The sequence below is a fragment of the Lissotriton helveticus genome, chromosome 4_1 (genome assembly GCF_964261635.1).
Source record: "Lissotriton helveticus chromosome 4_1, aLisHel1.1, whole genome shotgun sequence".
Taxonomy (NCBI): domain Eukaryota; kingdom Metazoa; phylum Chordata; class Amphibia; order Caudata; family Salamandridae; genus Lissotriton; species Lissotriton helveticus.
The window spans coordinates 579982008-579995624 of NC_136063.1; the positions used below are offsets into that span (position 1 = coordinate 579982008).

Below are 13617 nucleotides of genomic sequence, written 5' to 3' on the forward strand. Positions count from 1 at the left end.
GTGCCTAATAATTTCTTTAGGTACTTAATGGTGTTGGGGGTGGATACAGCTTTATAATACATAAACGAAACAGACTAAAGAGATAGCTGATCTCAAACGAGAAATACTTGATGATGATACTTTGACCAATGAGAAGGAAGTCCTTGGGAAACTTGATAAGACAGTACAGTAACTTAGAACTGTCACCTAGAACATGAAACATGACAAACTAACTATGGATATGTAAACTTTTGATAAAAAGTGACTTATCATCCTTACCTCCAGGAGGTATCACCAAGACAAGTTTGTTTCACCGATAGAGGTAAACGCTTTCCTCGTAAATGTATTACTTTTTCAGAATCATCCATATCCACTGACACAGAAATACACCCATACAAGACTTTAAGGATTTTCATCAGGGGACTATAGATGGAGACAGACCCAGGGCAATGGCCAGGCAGGAGTCAGAACGGAGGCAAAGGACAGCAAGCAGAGAGATCTTACCCAAACGAATCCCATGGGGAAATCTTAATGAGACGCCAATAGTACAGGTGGTAGGTCTGCAACCACACCAATCACAAGTCAGCCTTGTGTTCGACTTAGCGAACCATGTCCTTACAGAAGGGGAGCTTAGTGTCCTGCCCAAGAGTCTGTCAATTGTTTCCACTAGTATACCAAATGTATTCAATATTAAGATGGCACTTCACCAAAATTTTAGAAAAATCAGCTGAAACATTATTTGAAATAGTTCCTGTACAAATTTAAGAACAGGCCTCAGACCTCCCCCAACTTTCACTCCACCAGCACATTACAAGTCCCACAGAATCCTTGCATTTGAACAGGTTGTCCTCAGGGATGTGGCCAATTTCTTAATAAAAGAGTTTATGTCAAGCACAATATTAGCTGTCCAGAGAATAACAGTCTGATCTAACTCGAGAAAAATTAGAAAATCATAATAAAACCAGAAGATAAGGGATGTGCAATAGTGGTCCAGAATATTGAAGATTATAAAAAGAGATCTTGTCACAATTAAATGTGGAGAAACATGATACCAATTTGAGAGGAGATCTTACTCCTGATATTTGTAATTTCATCAAGGATGTGACCAGAAAAGGGCTTAGAGAGGGTTACCTGAGCAATCATGAGTTTGAATGCCTAAACAAAAAACATTCCAGAATTCTCACAAAAATACAAAAAAGCTTGGATAGACCCCCTGACCGCCCCATTGTATTTTGGCTGTGGTTCCATCTTAGAACTACTAAGTGAATACAATGTCATATCTATTAAGCCTTTAGTACACAACACCTGCGCCTATGTTCGTAACACTATGGATATCTTCAAACAGATTGAGGGCCATCAATTTAGAGCAGGTGCCCAGTTATTATTCCCCTTGGAAATATCCTCCCAACACACAAATTATTCCCCAACAAGCAGCCCTAGATGTTGTTAGGGTGGTGCTTGACTCCAAGATCAGCCCATATAGGTACCCGCTGGTTTCCTGGCGCTACTTTGAGTAAGAACTTTTTCATCTTGCAGAAGGAGTATTATTTTCAGTAAAAAGGTACTGACTTGGAGGCCGGGTTCGCACCCAATCTGGCGAACATTTTTATAGACTAGTATTAACATTCCTTCACATACCCATGTTCCAATCCTTTCAGAGATATCACACTCTGGAAAAGGTATAAAGATTACATTCTGATTATATTGGTAGGAGACGCAAATAGGCTCAATTTATTTCTGGAATAGCTCAATAAACGATACCCCGATATCCAATTCACCTGATCACATAGTGATAGGAAGACCAATTGTCTTAATATTACCATCAAAACAACAGAAAGGGCACTATAAACTACCCTCTTTCGAAACCCCACGAAGCGTAACACTCCCTTGAGGTACTCATGCCAACACCCACGGAGCTTCCGGGACAACCTTCCATATGGTCAATTTTTAAGGATCAAGTGTAATTGTTTTCACAGAGTTGATTATTTCAGAGTCCAATATACTAATTTAGTACAAAGGAAGGAACCAGTGTGGACAGTTTTTAACGGGGTCCAGAGTATATGTCCAGATAACTTGTAAGCAAAAAGGATACTAAGTTCCCCGGAGATCAAAAGGAGGTATGGGAAAGTGGAGACAAACTAAAGTCAGGGAACTGGGTGTTCCCTTGTTGGAACTAAGGGACCTCACACACCCAGGAATCTAGGTGTCATGCTTCATCATTGGTCCCCTGCTCCTCGTCAGACTGGCGCTGCAATGTCTGACGGGCGCCGTAGGCGCTCTTTGTTGGAGATCTTTTGTTCCAGCCAATAGTTTGCGTGCGTGTGAGGGGTCTGGTGGTGGTGTAGTCGTGAAGGGAAAGTGAGGTTTAAAAGGAGGTGAGTCAGTCCACAAGGGATTTTATTTGGGTGGCTGACTCCCTTATTAAAAGGGTGGGAGGGGGAGAAAGAAACTGTTTAATTGACAGCGGACTGACTCAACCCTCTAAAAGGTCGACATGTTTCATGCCTGTCTGGCAATTCTTCAGGACCTCAATAGAGATGTACTACACAGTGAAAAATAAGGTAAAAAATTAAAAAGATACAACCTCACTGGGTCAAACAGGGAGCAAGCCAACCGGTCCTACTCTAAGGGGGAACCTAGAAGAAATATATACAGGAATACCACTTTAACATTAGGTGGATACAATTCCTACTAAACCTAGGATCCAAGAAAGTGCTCCATAACCCATACAACAATGGTCTATGAGGTCTGTTTCCCCAATTACACATGATAGGCATGGTTAAAGTAGCATGTCCATTCATTGAAAATATGGCAGTGTAATGAAGGATTAAACCAATAACAATAAAAATAATAAACAGAAGAAGAGGTTATCACAACAATCAATAATACTTGACTGGAATAGAGCTTACCCTACAATATAACCCTGGAGGGCCCCGCAGTCTGTTCCCGTGGGGCTGTTCGAGGAGGTAAATACCTGTGACAGGAAGAACAAATACAGGAACCCAAAGGGTTTGTTTATAGGTGGAGAATGGGGTGGTTAAGTGCAGTCAGGCCAGGTTGGTAACCGGACACTGGGCCTGACTGAAAGGACTGTGATTGAGTGAAGGGGGGGATCAGGCAGAGCCATCTCAAACCCCCCTCCCCCCTCTCTCGACTTGTCGGCCAGCCCTGCCAATGGGTGGCCAAACACGGAATGCAACAGCAGGCCATGGAGCACGGCCCGCCCCGCCTCCGCGTTCGGGGCCGATTGGGTCCGGACCGGTGGTCCCCGCCCGCACCCCGTCACAGAGGTACGGGGGGCCATGCCCCTATCGGTCCTAATGTCTGCCGTCCCTGCCGGGCACCCGACCGCCAGGTAAATGTCCATTGGCCGCAGAGCGGGGAGAGACCCGTGATAATGCTCTCACCGGTAGGGCTAATCACGCAAGCACCATGTCCACTGCGTGACTCTCCACACAAATATACACACACACGCTCTTACCTTGGCATCGAACAGCAAAGGTGGAAAGACCTACCCCCCACGCACGGCGCTCCAACCGGTAGCGCGAAACAGCTGGTCCTGTCCCGGTGGGATCGGCAGGGTTATATGCTGTATAACCGCGACTTTGCCGCGTTGCGCTCCGTTATTGGGCGTGGCCAAGCCACCCAGGCTGCGCATTTACCTGGCGGTCGGGTGCCCGGCAGGGACGGCAGACATTAGGACCGATAGGGGCATGGCCCCCCGTACCTCTGTGACGGGGTGCGGGCGGGGACCACCGGTCCGGACCCAATCGGCCCCGAACGCGGAGGCGGGGCGGGCCGTGCTCCATGGCCTGCTGTTGCATTCCGTGTTTGGCCACCCATTGGCAGGGCTGGCCGACAAGTCGAGAGAGGGGGGAGGGGGGTTTGAGATGGCTCTGCCTGATCCCCCCCTTCACTCAATCACAGTCCTTTCAGTCAGGCCCAGTGTCCGGTTACCAACCTGGCCTGACTGCACTTAACCACCCCATTCTCCACCTATAAACAAACCCTTTGGGTTCCTGTATTTGTTCTTCCTGTCACAGGTATTTACCTCCTCGAACAGCCCCACGGGAACAGACTGCGGGGCCCTCCAGGGTTATATTGTAGGGTAAGCTCTATTCCAGTCAAGCATTATTGATTGTTGTGATAACCTCTTCTTCTGTTTATTATTTTTATTGTTATTGGTTTAATCCTTCATTACACTGCCATATTTTCAATGAATGGACATGCTACTTTAACCATGCCTATCACTGTGTAATTGGGGAAACAGACCTCATAGACCACTGTTGTATGGGTTATGGAGCACTTTCTTGGATCCTAGGTTTAGTAGGAATTGTATCCACCTAATGTTAAAGTGGTATTCCTGTATATATTTCTTCTAGGTTCCCCCTTAGAGTAGGACCGGTTGGCTTGCTCCCTGATTGACCCAGTGAGGTTGTATCTTTTTAATTTTTTACCTTATTTTTCACTGTGTAGTACATCTCTATTGAGGTCCTGAAGAATTGCCAGACAGGCATGAAACATGTCGACCTTTTAGAGGGTTGAGTCAGTCCGCTGTCAATTAAACAGTTTCTTTCTCCCCTCCCACCCTTTTAATAAGGGAGTCAGCCACCCGAATAAAATCCCTTGTGGACTGACTCACCTCCTTTTAAACCTCACTTTCCCTTCACGACTACACCACCACCAGACCCCTCACACGCACGCAAACTATTGGCTGGAACAAAAGATCTCCGACAAAGAGCGCCTACGGCGCCCGTCAGACATTGCAGCGCCAGTCTGACGAGGAGCAGGGGACCAATGATGAAGCATGACACCTAGATTCCTGGGTGTGTGAGGTCCCTTAGTTCCAACAAGGGAACACCCAGTTCCCTGACTTTAGTTTGTCTCCACTTTCCCATACCTCCTTTTGATCTCCGGGGAACTTAGTATCCTTTTTGCATCCAATATACTAATCACAAGGCTACTTTAACGTGGGTACCCAGAGGATCTATTAAAAAGAGCTAGAAAGAGGGCCTGGTATTTTCTTAGAGACTACTGACTGGTGCCCAAATCCAACAATAGCACCAACTGTGACGACAGACTCACACGTGTTACTACCTTCTGTTCACTTAGTAATGAAATCAAAAAGGTTAACAAAAACCTGGGGTCTGATCCAGGATGAAATTGATATTGATTTTGATGATAAACCCTAATTTGCATTCAAAAGAGAGAAAAATATAGGGGACCATGTTGTCACAGCCATGCTACCCTCACCAATGCATATCAATTTATGGACTATGGCAATTTCCCCCCGCTTTATGGTCATCAAAAATTGGAGGATGTAAAGCCTGTGAACTTACCCTAGAACTTAAAGATTTTAAACATGATAAAAAAAAAAAAAGGTTCAGTCTTCAAGATCACACACATTGTAACAGCACTGATATGCTACACATCATTGAATGTCACTGTAACCTGGTTTATGTGGGTCACACAAAACAGAAGGTTAAAACCAGGATTTTATAACACCTTAGACGCAGACTCAGTTGCAAAACTCTGGGTACTCCCCTAGTTGATCATTCCTCTAACACTAACCATAAAGCTGAAGAGCTTAAATGGTTTGTATTGAAAAGATTGTCAAGAATCCTAGAGGCGGGGACACTGCTGCAATACTTAATTTGAGAGAATGTAAATAGGTACATCTTTTGAGCACTGTACAAAACGTTCTTAATGAAGTTGCGGAACCCAACTGACAAGTAGCCTCTTTTAATAGTGGATAGATATGTATAATATGTCATTGACTACATTGTTTGTAGTTCCTCGCTATTCTGAAATCACTTCATTCACCTTGTGTTGCCATTTACCGTCAGGTCTCTTTGTGATGTGAGCAGCCATTCTTTCATTATATTATTCAGAATGGAGAACTATGTATAATAAACTCATTGGTTACATTATCAGTGGCATAACTTTATTCATTTAAGAGCAGTCTTGTATTCAATTATCCGATTCATTGCCAGTCCCTTTATGATATATGTGGTCCACAGACAATGTTTCCAAGCTGTGCTCATTACCTCATATGATTCTTTCAATTTGGGACGTTTCTTTGGGGAACTTGTGCTCCCCGTTTGCTCTTGACAACACATTATCTGAAGTATAATAATCTTCCAAGTTTTTCTACCTTGGACATTTTTCAGGTTCAAATACATTAATTTACCCAGATGCATTTGCCAAAGCAATTTTATTTTCTGGTGCCTTGTTGTTTTTGTGCGCCTGTACCATTTGTGAGCATTGTTTTCGCAAATAGCACTTTGGCACTGGCCAGCGTGAGAGGGTGCTTTCTACCTCTTGTCACAGCGTGCATATGTGGTGTGCATCTCATCCTTTGGCCTAGAATGCTAATCAGCGTCTGCCATCTTGGAAGGATGCCATCTGCTTTTCGCTCTCCACATGCACTTATACGTGCAGGGGTGGCAGACCTTTAGTCTTCGTGCGACAGATCATGCATGCATGTGCAAGGTCGAAAAAGCCCATAGAGAAGTTATATTCACAGAAAAAGTACGAGGCAGTGTATGCACTGTTTTTCTTCTTCTTTATCTTTGTCTTGATAGTTCAGTAGCTTCTCTTTTTTCTTTTCTTATAGTTTTCAGTTGGATGCGACTTTTTGTGAATTATCCTGGATTGATTTTGCACAGCTCTTGTGTAAGTGCACAAACTTATGCATCAGTCAATTCGGTTTATTTTCTGGGCTGAAACATTTTCTGAAAGTGATTTTCCTCTACCTCTAGGTTTGCCCCGATGTGGGAGCGCTGGGTATTTAATGACATTTCATTCATTGGCTTTCTCCAAAAAAGACTTGACGAGCCTTCCCTGTTTTTACAACTTGCCTCGACTCACATCGTCTGTAGGCCTGTGATTCTCACACATTTGATTTATTTCAATACTTTTTCATGAACTAACAATAGCTATATGTCAACTATTCTGCCAATCCTCTAGACGACTTGGTAAGTCTTGCCTTTTTCTCCCATTCATTGGTGTATTTGTGTTCATATATACACACACGAGACTGATCATGGTTTATTTAATATGCAGGTGTTTCTTTCAATTGTCCTGAAGAAGATCCCCCTTACCCTTGTTGCACAACTGAATCGCTTCCCCAGCAGGTTGAAACATCGGTGAATCTATAATTCCTGCCAGTATCAAAAGGAATAAGTTGGGCTAACACAGTCCTTGGAAATCCAACAGACTTGTCCTAGTTGTAGTGACCCTATGAACTATGTGCTTTGACCAGGCTTTCATATAGAATGATTGCGAAGGTTTTTCATGGATTTCTCTTGCTTATGTTTTATACACCAATTTTTGCACTGCACAAGCACTTTTACACGCATCATGGAGCACCTCAGCAGAAATCATTGTTAACTTTATTGGTGCAATGTTTCATAAATTGTCATCTATGACCTTTTACTCCTGTGTGTTTCTGAAAGATGTTCTTTTTCATGCATTGTAAGTAAATATGACAGAACCAATTCATGTGAAACCGTTATGGCTGATTGAGCACGTCATCACGCCCCAGTTTGGCGCCTCAATTATTTTTTGTTGTTGTTGCAGGTATTGCTATAATTTTCTCCCTCAGTTTCATGTGATTTTTCAGTCTAAGGGGTTTGTTGCTTTTCTACTGGTTTTTCAAGTGAAAAAAAACCCATAATACTAACCTAGGGGCTTTTAAAAGAAACATTAGTATCATTAGCATAGAAAACCAATACATTTTATTTAAATCGAAGTACTCGGTGTGTTTTTCTTTCTAGATCAAAGACAACTACTAATAACAGTAGTGTACCATGTTAAATATGTTTTGGCTCTTTTATTTCGTACATGGGCAAGACGTGATAAAAAAGTGCGTGTGTGTAAATTCAGCACCACGTGATACCAAATAAACCATCACTTGAATTTGCTCACATTTTGACATTTGAGTAATTCAGGGGTCGTAATCTCACCAGACCGAGGGGCTCAGCATTTCTAATTTTGATATTTATGGTCATCTGTACACGAAGTGAAATGTAGTAACGAGTGATCATAGCAGCATATCTCAAAGAGCATTCGTAAGGTTTTATTTGCTAAGAAACAGGGGAGGAGTATTGTACTGAGATGTCCCCAAGTTTAAGCACAAATATATTCTGCTGCAGTGCAGAAACGCCATGTCTAATTCTAGAATGAAGAATTCCAAATTCAGAAAGCTTATTCAGAAATGTTTCAATAATGTTAAATTCGGACAAAGAAAACAAATACGGTCTGCATTTCTCCAATCTCTAAGTGACACCAGCAGTGTACTCCAGTGACATCAGTTGAAGTTACACATGTATCAAAATCACAGTATAATTGAGGGCAGTTTGGCAACAAAGGTTATTGTAAAATTCTGATTGTGAAACTTCATGACAATGAAAATACAGGTATGCCCTGTTTTTCCCGCCCATCCTCAACGTACTCAATTTCTGGATGAACGCTGGCCAGCAACTACTGGTACATATACTTTGTGCGCGACCTCTGACCATTAATATCAAGTATGGACTTCAGTACAAGACCAAAAAAACAAAACACAAGCACAGGTACAAACGATTGTGCGGGGCAGCCAGGGTGACAATTTATTCAAATTGCAAAAATGTACCTCCTCCTCCTTCCTTTTCTTCTTGTTCTGCTCCTCTTCGAATTCTCTTAACATTTTAGCTCTCTGGTCAGCTAATCGTTTTTCCTCTCTTTCCTCTTCTAGTCTAATCTTTTCTCGCTCCTCTTCTTCTTTACGCCTCTTTTCCTCAATCTATAAAATAAATACATCAATTTACAATGACTTAGTTTTACATTGTGGGAGGCTGCATGTATGTTTTTCCATTTCACGTTTAGGTGCACACGAGAACTGCACACTTTCCCAACGGCCCATGGCTACAGAGGCTGTAAAACCAGTACCTACAAGTCACAGTAATTCTATTGTAGATGGCAATCTGAAAACAAGCACTGACAAAACTTCCTGCATTTGGACATTGACGCCAGACCTACCTGGGTAGCCAAGTAAGTGGTTGGTAGCGGTGTGATATAGGAATTCTTGATAGTTATTGTAGTTGTGCTAGTGCTGGTGGTGTTGAAGATACTGGTGGTGGCATTAATGGTGGTAGTAATACAGATATCGGTGCTGGTAGTGGAACTGGAGCAATGGTGATGGTGGCAATGGTCGGAGTGGTAGTATCGGAGGTGGGGGTCTAGTTAGTGTGGTATTGATAGTGACATTTATGCTGACCTTAGTAGTACTGGGGGGGGTATTGGTGGAGGGGAGTAGGGACTTTGGTGATGGAAACAGTGGTGGTATTAGTAGTATTTTGGCATTTATGGTGTGTTATTGGCTGTGGTTGTGTGGTGGGGATGAAATTGGCCTTATTCGCAGCATTGGTGTTGGTATCAATTATATTGATTACAGTGGTATTGTGGTGCAGAATTGAGGTTCTTATGTGCCCACATATCAAAATGTTTGTACACACACAACCCTCATAATTACTTATTATTTATCACATATTGCCTGCTTGAACGCTCAGATGGCCATCTGTCGTGATAGAAGGCAATTGTGAGTTCAGGCCAACATTCGATTTATGACATAAGAATTCAAAAATGCATGCTGCAGGAACAACATGTATTTTGTATACAATGAGTGTATAAAACAAATAATTGAATGTGACAAAGTGTAATGGCTTTGGGTACTTCTTAGGTATAAATAGCCCTGCATGCAGTTCCAATTCAAGCACTCCCTTGGAAGCAGAATGATTCAACAAATAACCAATAGCATGACAGTGAGTGAGAAATTCTCCCGGAGCAGCGCCTTACAATGTAGGTCTCAATCAAGTGGCTAAAAGACACTGATACAATTAAGCCAGTTTTTAGGCATCTGATCAAAGACTCACTATATATAGTGTGAGCAATGCGTTGTGCAAACAACTGCACTGCCAAACCAGACCTAAAAAAGAGGCAAGCTTGACTACTCCTTTAAAACCAGGAGTTGCTAAGGTGTCAGAATCTAGGACATCATTGTAATAGTTGAGCGCAGGATTGGGGGATGTGCACCCAAGAAATTCTGCGCTAACCCTGGCGAAAAGCACAGACTTCTTTGAAACTTATGGGAAAACTCCATTAAGGGAACAGTTTATAATGCCCTTTTCAATAGCAACAATATCACGTATTTGCTGGGGTCCAGGTAAATGGCTTTAGTATTTATAATGAAAATATCAAGGATTAGAATAAAAACACCAACCTATACTAAAAAAAATAAAAACTTATTAATTAGCCATCAAGACTACACTGCACCAGCAAAGGTTTGGTAAAATGATGAAGAAACAAGTTACTTACCTGTAACTACAGTTATCCAGTATTGGGGTATCTTTCATAGATTCACATGCCTGAATCATTTCCCGTCGTCGTAGTGGGAGTCCCACGGTACATAAATAACAAAGTAGTAAGTAATAGATTATACCTTTCCATAGGGTATTATGGTAGCAACCATATTTTCTATAGCCTATTAGTCTCCTTTTACAAGGCACTGTCAATCGCAAATGCAAGCATTAATGCAACTTTAGGCAAAAATTTGAATGCCTTTGTGGCCGCAAGCACAAAGTAATTCAAAATGGAATTATTTGCACAAATACATTGTGGAATACTAACTACTCATAAGCTGGTACATAATGCTAGCGATGGAAAATATAATGTGCAAACTAGCGAGTAGGGGTTAGTATATTCTAGGAAGACAAATGTTCGCAATTGTGAAATCTCAACACCTGGAGACCTTTCTAATTTACACGAACTAGTTTCTTGAAATAAATTATAGCAACACTGAGATGTCCTCACATCATAACCACTTGTCTATTTGGGGTAAATAAACTGCCTGCCTCAAGACTCACATGGCTTAACTGCACACTCTGTGGGACAGCTTTTTAGGTTTCGCCTGTCGAAAGCTGCGCACTGCGCAGCTTTTCGCACAGGCGAAATCTTATGTGTAGAGTATGTGTGTGTAGTCCCGCCCCTCTGTTCCATTGGCTAGCTCCATAAATGGAGGCTAGCCATTGGACCAGAGATCTGTCCGTCAATGCCGGAGCAGATTCGTGGGCGTTCCCGAGAATTTTAGGCTTTTGCCCACGTCATGCGGTTGTGGGCGTGTTTTTTTATTTTTTATTTTTTAAGCTTTGTTTTCGCCATTTCGGAAGTGTCCTTTGCAGGGGTGGGTTGCGCGATGTCCCGCTGTCCGTGAGCCCGTTCCCGCCCCCCTCCCGCTGTCCGTGTGTAAATAATAGTTGGCGTGTTCTGTCACTAGTCAGCACATGATTGATTTTTGTCTGGTATTTCCTCACCCAGCGGAAGTGTAGCGCTCTGAAGCCCTGCTGGGGGACTTCAGCGCTTTATCACATAATAAATATTGCAGGGGTGGGTTGCGCGATGTCCCGCTGTTCATTCCCGCCCCCCTCCCGCTGTCCGTGAGCCTGTTCCCGCCCCACCTCCCACTGTCCGTGTGTAAATAATAGTTGGCGTGTTCTGTCACTAGTCAGCACATGATTGATTTTTGTCTGGTATTTCCTCACCCACCGGAAGTGTAGCGCTCTGAAGCCCTGCTGGGGGACGTCAGCGCTTTATCACATAATAAATAAGCCATGGTTGTGGAATGTGGATTCAGATGACTTAATGTTTTCGGAGAGTACAGAGGGGTTTCTCGGGCAGCATTGGGCTCAAGTCCCTACCCCTTTCTTTATACCTGCTCACTCATTGAAGAGCTCAAGACCCCGCCTTTCTCTCTCTGGGACCGGCCAGTCCCTAGTAAGGCCCCCCTATGACTGCTCAGACAGAGACGGGTTCTGTGCCCCGCCCCCTCCAAGGTCCCGCTGTGCTTCGTAGCCTCACAGGGTGCAACAGATCTCAAAGCTGGCAGGTCTGGATGTCCTAATCCGTGGGTGGGCGTTTGTGATTGTTTTTAAGAAGGCCCGGGCTGCTTTTTCTGTGTAAAAAGTGCCACATCTTCCTCGTCTTCATTCATCCCTCTTGACCTCAGTGTGCATTTTGAATGTTGGTAAAACTCGTATTTATCCCCCGTATATTTTAATCTGGGGGAACTGATGAGTAGTTTCCTGGCGATAATAGCAGTATGAGCAAAACCCAGTGTTTTATCGGCTGTATTTGCCAGGATTTCAGAGTTATTTGCATGACATACATGCATTGTAAGTGGGCAGTGCTTCGCAAGAGGTGGGAAGGCGCTATACAAATAGTTCCGAAATGGTGTCTGTCACTGTTCTGCTGTGGTGACTGGACTTTCGGGAAGGAAGGTTTAGCTTCCCAGAAACGCGTGAGGAGGGTTTGTGGTCTGCTTGCACACACATAAGTGGGAGGTTCTGCCAATCGCATGGGAAGAAAGGACATGACGCACTAGATGGAGAGTTTGATTTATGTCCGGAGGTGCTTTGGGGGCTGGTGACATTAAACACCGTCTCTGAGGGGGGGGGACCATTCAGTCTTGATGGCTATGCTGTGACTGGGGCAGGGCTTGTTCAAAGGGCAAACAATGCATGCATTGCAGATGGGTCACTCGCCTAGGTAAAGCTGGGAGGGCACTTTGTCCCTTACCACAGTCAATTCTAATGCGTCACTTACTCTCGTCAACAATGGCAGGCAACTGGGCGAAAAGTGAGATTAATGGCGCTTTGTATTTACGCTGGGCAGACACATTTATTGCAGAAGTCTCTCTCTCCCGTGGACTTGCAAGTGCGCCCAACTGTTTACCTGCATCAACTGAGTCTGCGCCCTGCCCTTACGCCTAGATTATGTACATTTTGCAGCTGTTTTTAGAGGCAAATAAATGCATGACAAACAACGGGATTTTAGTATAAAATATGTGAAAAGCAATTCAAATTAACAGCCAAGCGCTTACTATCGCCGACCCCAACGTATAATGGTAGCAGGGTGGTTGGTGTGTGTGGGGGTGGGGGGGTACGCGTTTCATTTGTTCACCGGGGTGTACTTACTCGTGCAAAAGTGTTTGGGGGTCAAGATCGCATTGCTCGAATTACGAAGGGAAACAAGAAAAATAAAACAGTTATATGGGGATTCTCGGTTGTAGATTTCTCATTAACCACGCAAAGCTGCTCTTGATTTGTTTTAAGCTTTGTAAAGAACGTCAACCCGTATTTGTACAGGATCAACAATTCTTTGTTGTTTCAATGCCCCCTCCCTTCTCAGCCGGGACAAGCCCCTGCCCTCGGAGCACACTGTGTTCACGTTGTTGTGCGGCGTCCAAAGGGGCACTGTGCCGCTGGTAACTGGCAGTGCTGGGGTGTATTAAACACACAAACCCTTGGTTACAGGACATAAGGACTATTATAGTGTGAGTGTAGAGTGCAGAGTGCGCAGAGTGCAGATTGTGAAGTAGTGAGTGCAGAGTGAGTGTGCAGAGTGAGTGTGCAGAGTGCAGAGTGAGTGTGTAGAGTGAGTGTGCAGAGTAGTGAGTGCAGAGTAGTGAGTGCAGAGTGCAGAGCAGTGAGTGCAGAGTAGTGAGTGCACAGTAGTGAGTGTGCAGACTAGTGAGTGTGCAGACTAGTGAGTGTGCAGACTAGTGAGTGTGCAGACTAGTGAGTGTGCAGACTAGTGAGTGTG

General features: G+C 43.7%; 1 protein-coding gene across 7 annotated transcripts in view; it reads right to left on the minus strand.

The window, feature by feature from the left end:
* The window catches only part of CSPP1 (centrosome and spindle pole associated protein 1), a 1229219-nt gene that overhangs the window by 379295 nt on the left and 836307 nt on the right, over positions 1–13617 (minus strand). For all 7 annotated transcript variants that reach the window (XM_078687197.1, XM_078687198.1, XM_078687199.1 and 4 more), the window contains one exon: positions 8615–8764. In XM_078687197.1, the coding sequence (XP_078543323.1) occupies positions 8615–8764 (150 nt within the window). The remainder of the gene's footprint in view (positions 1–8614; positions 8765–13617) is intronic.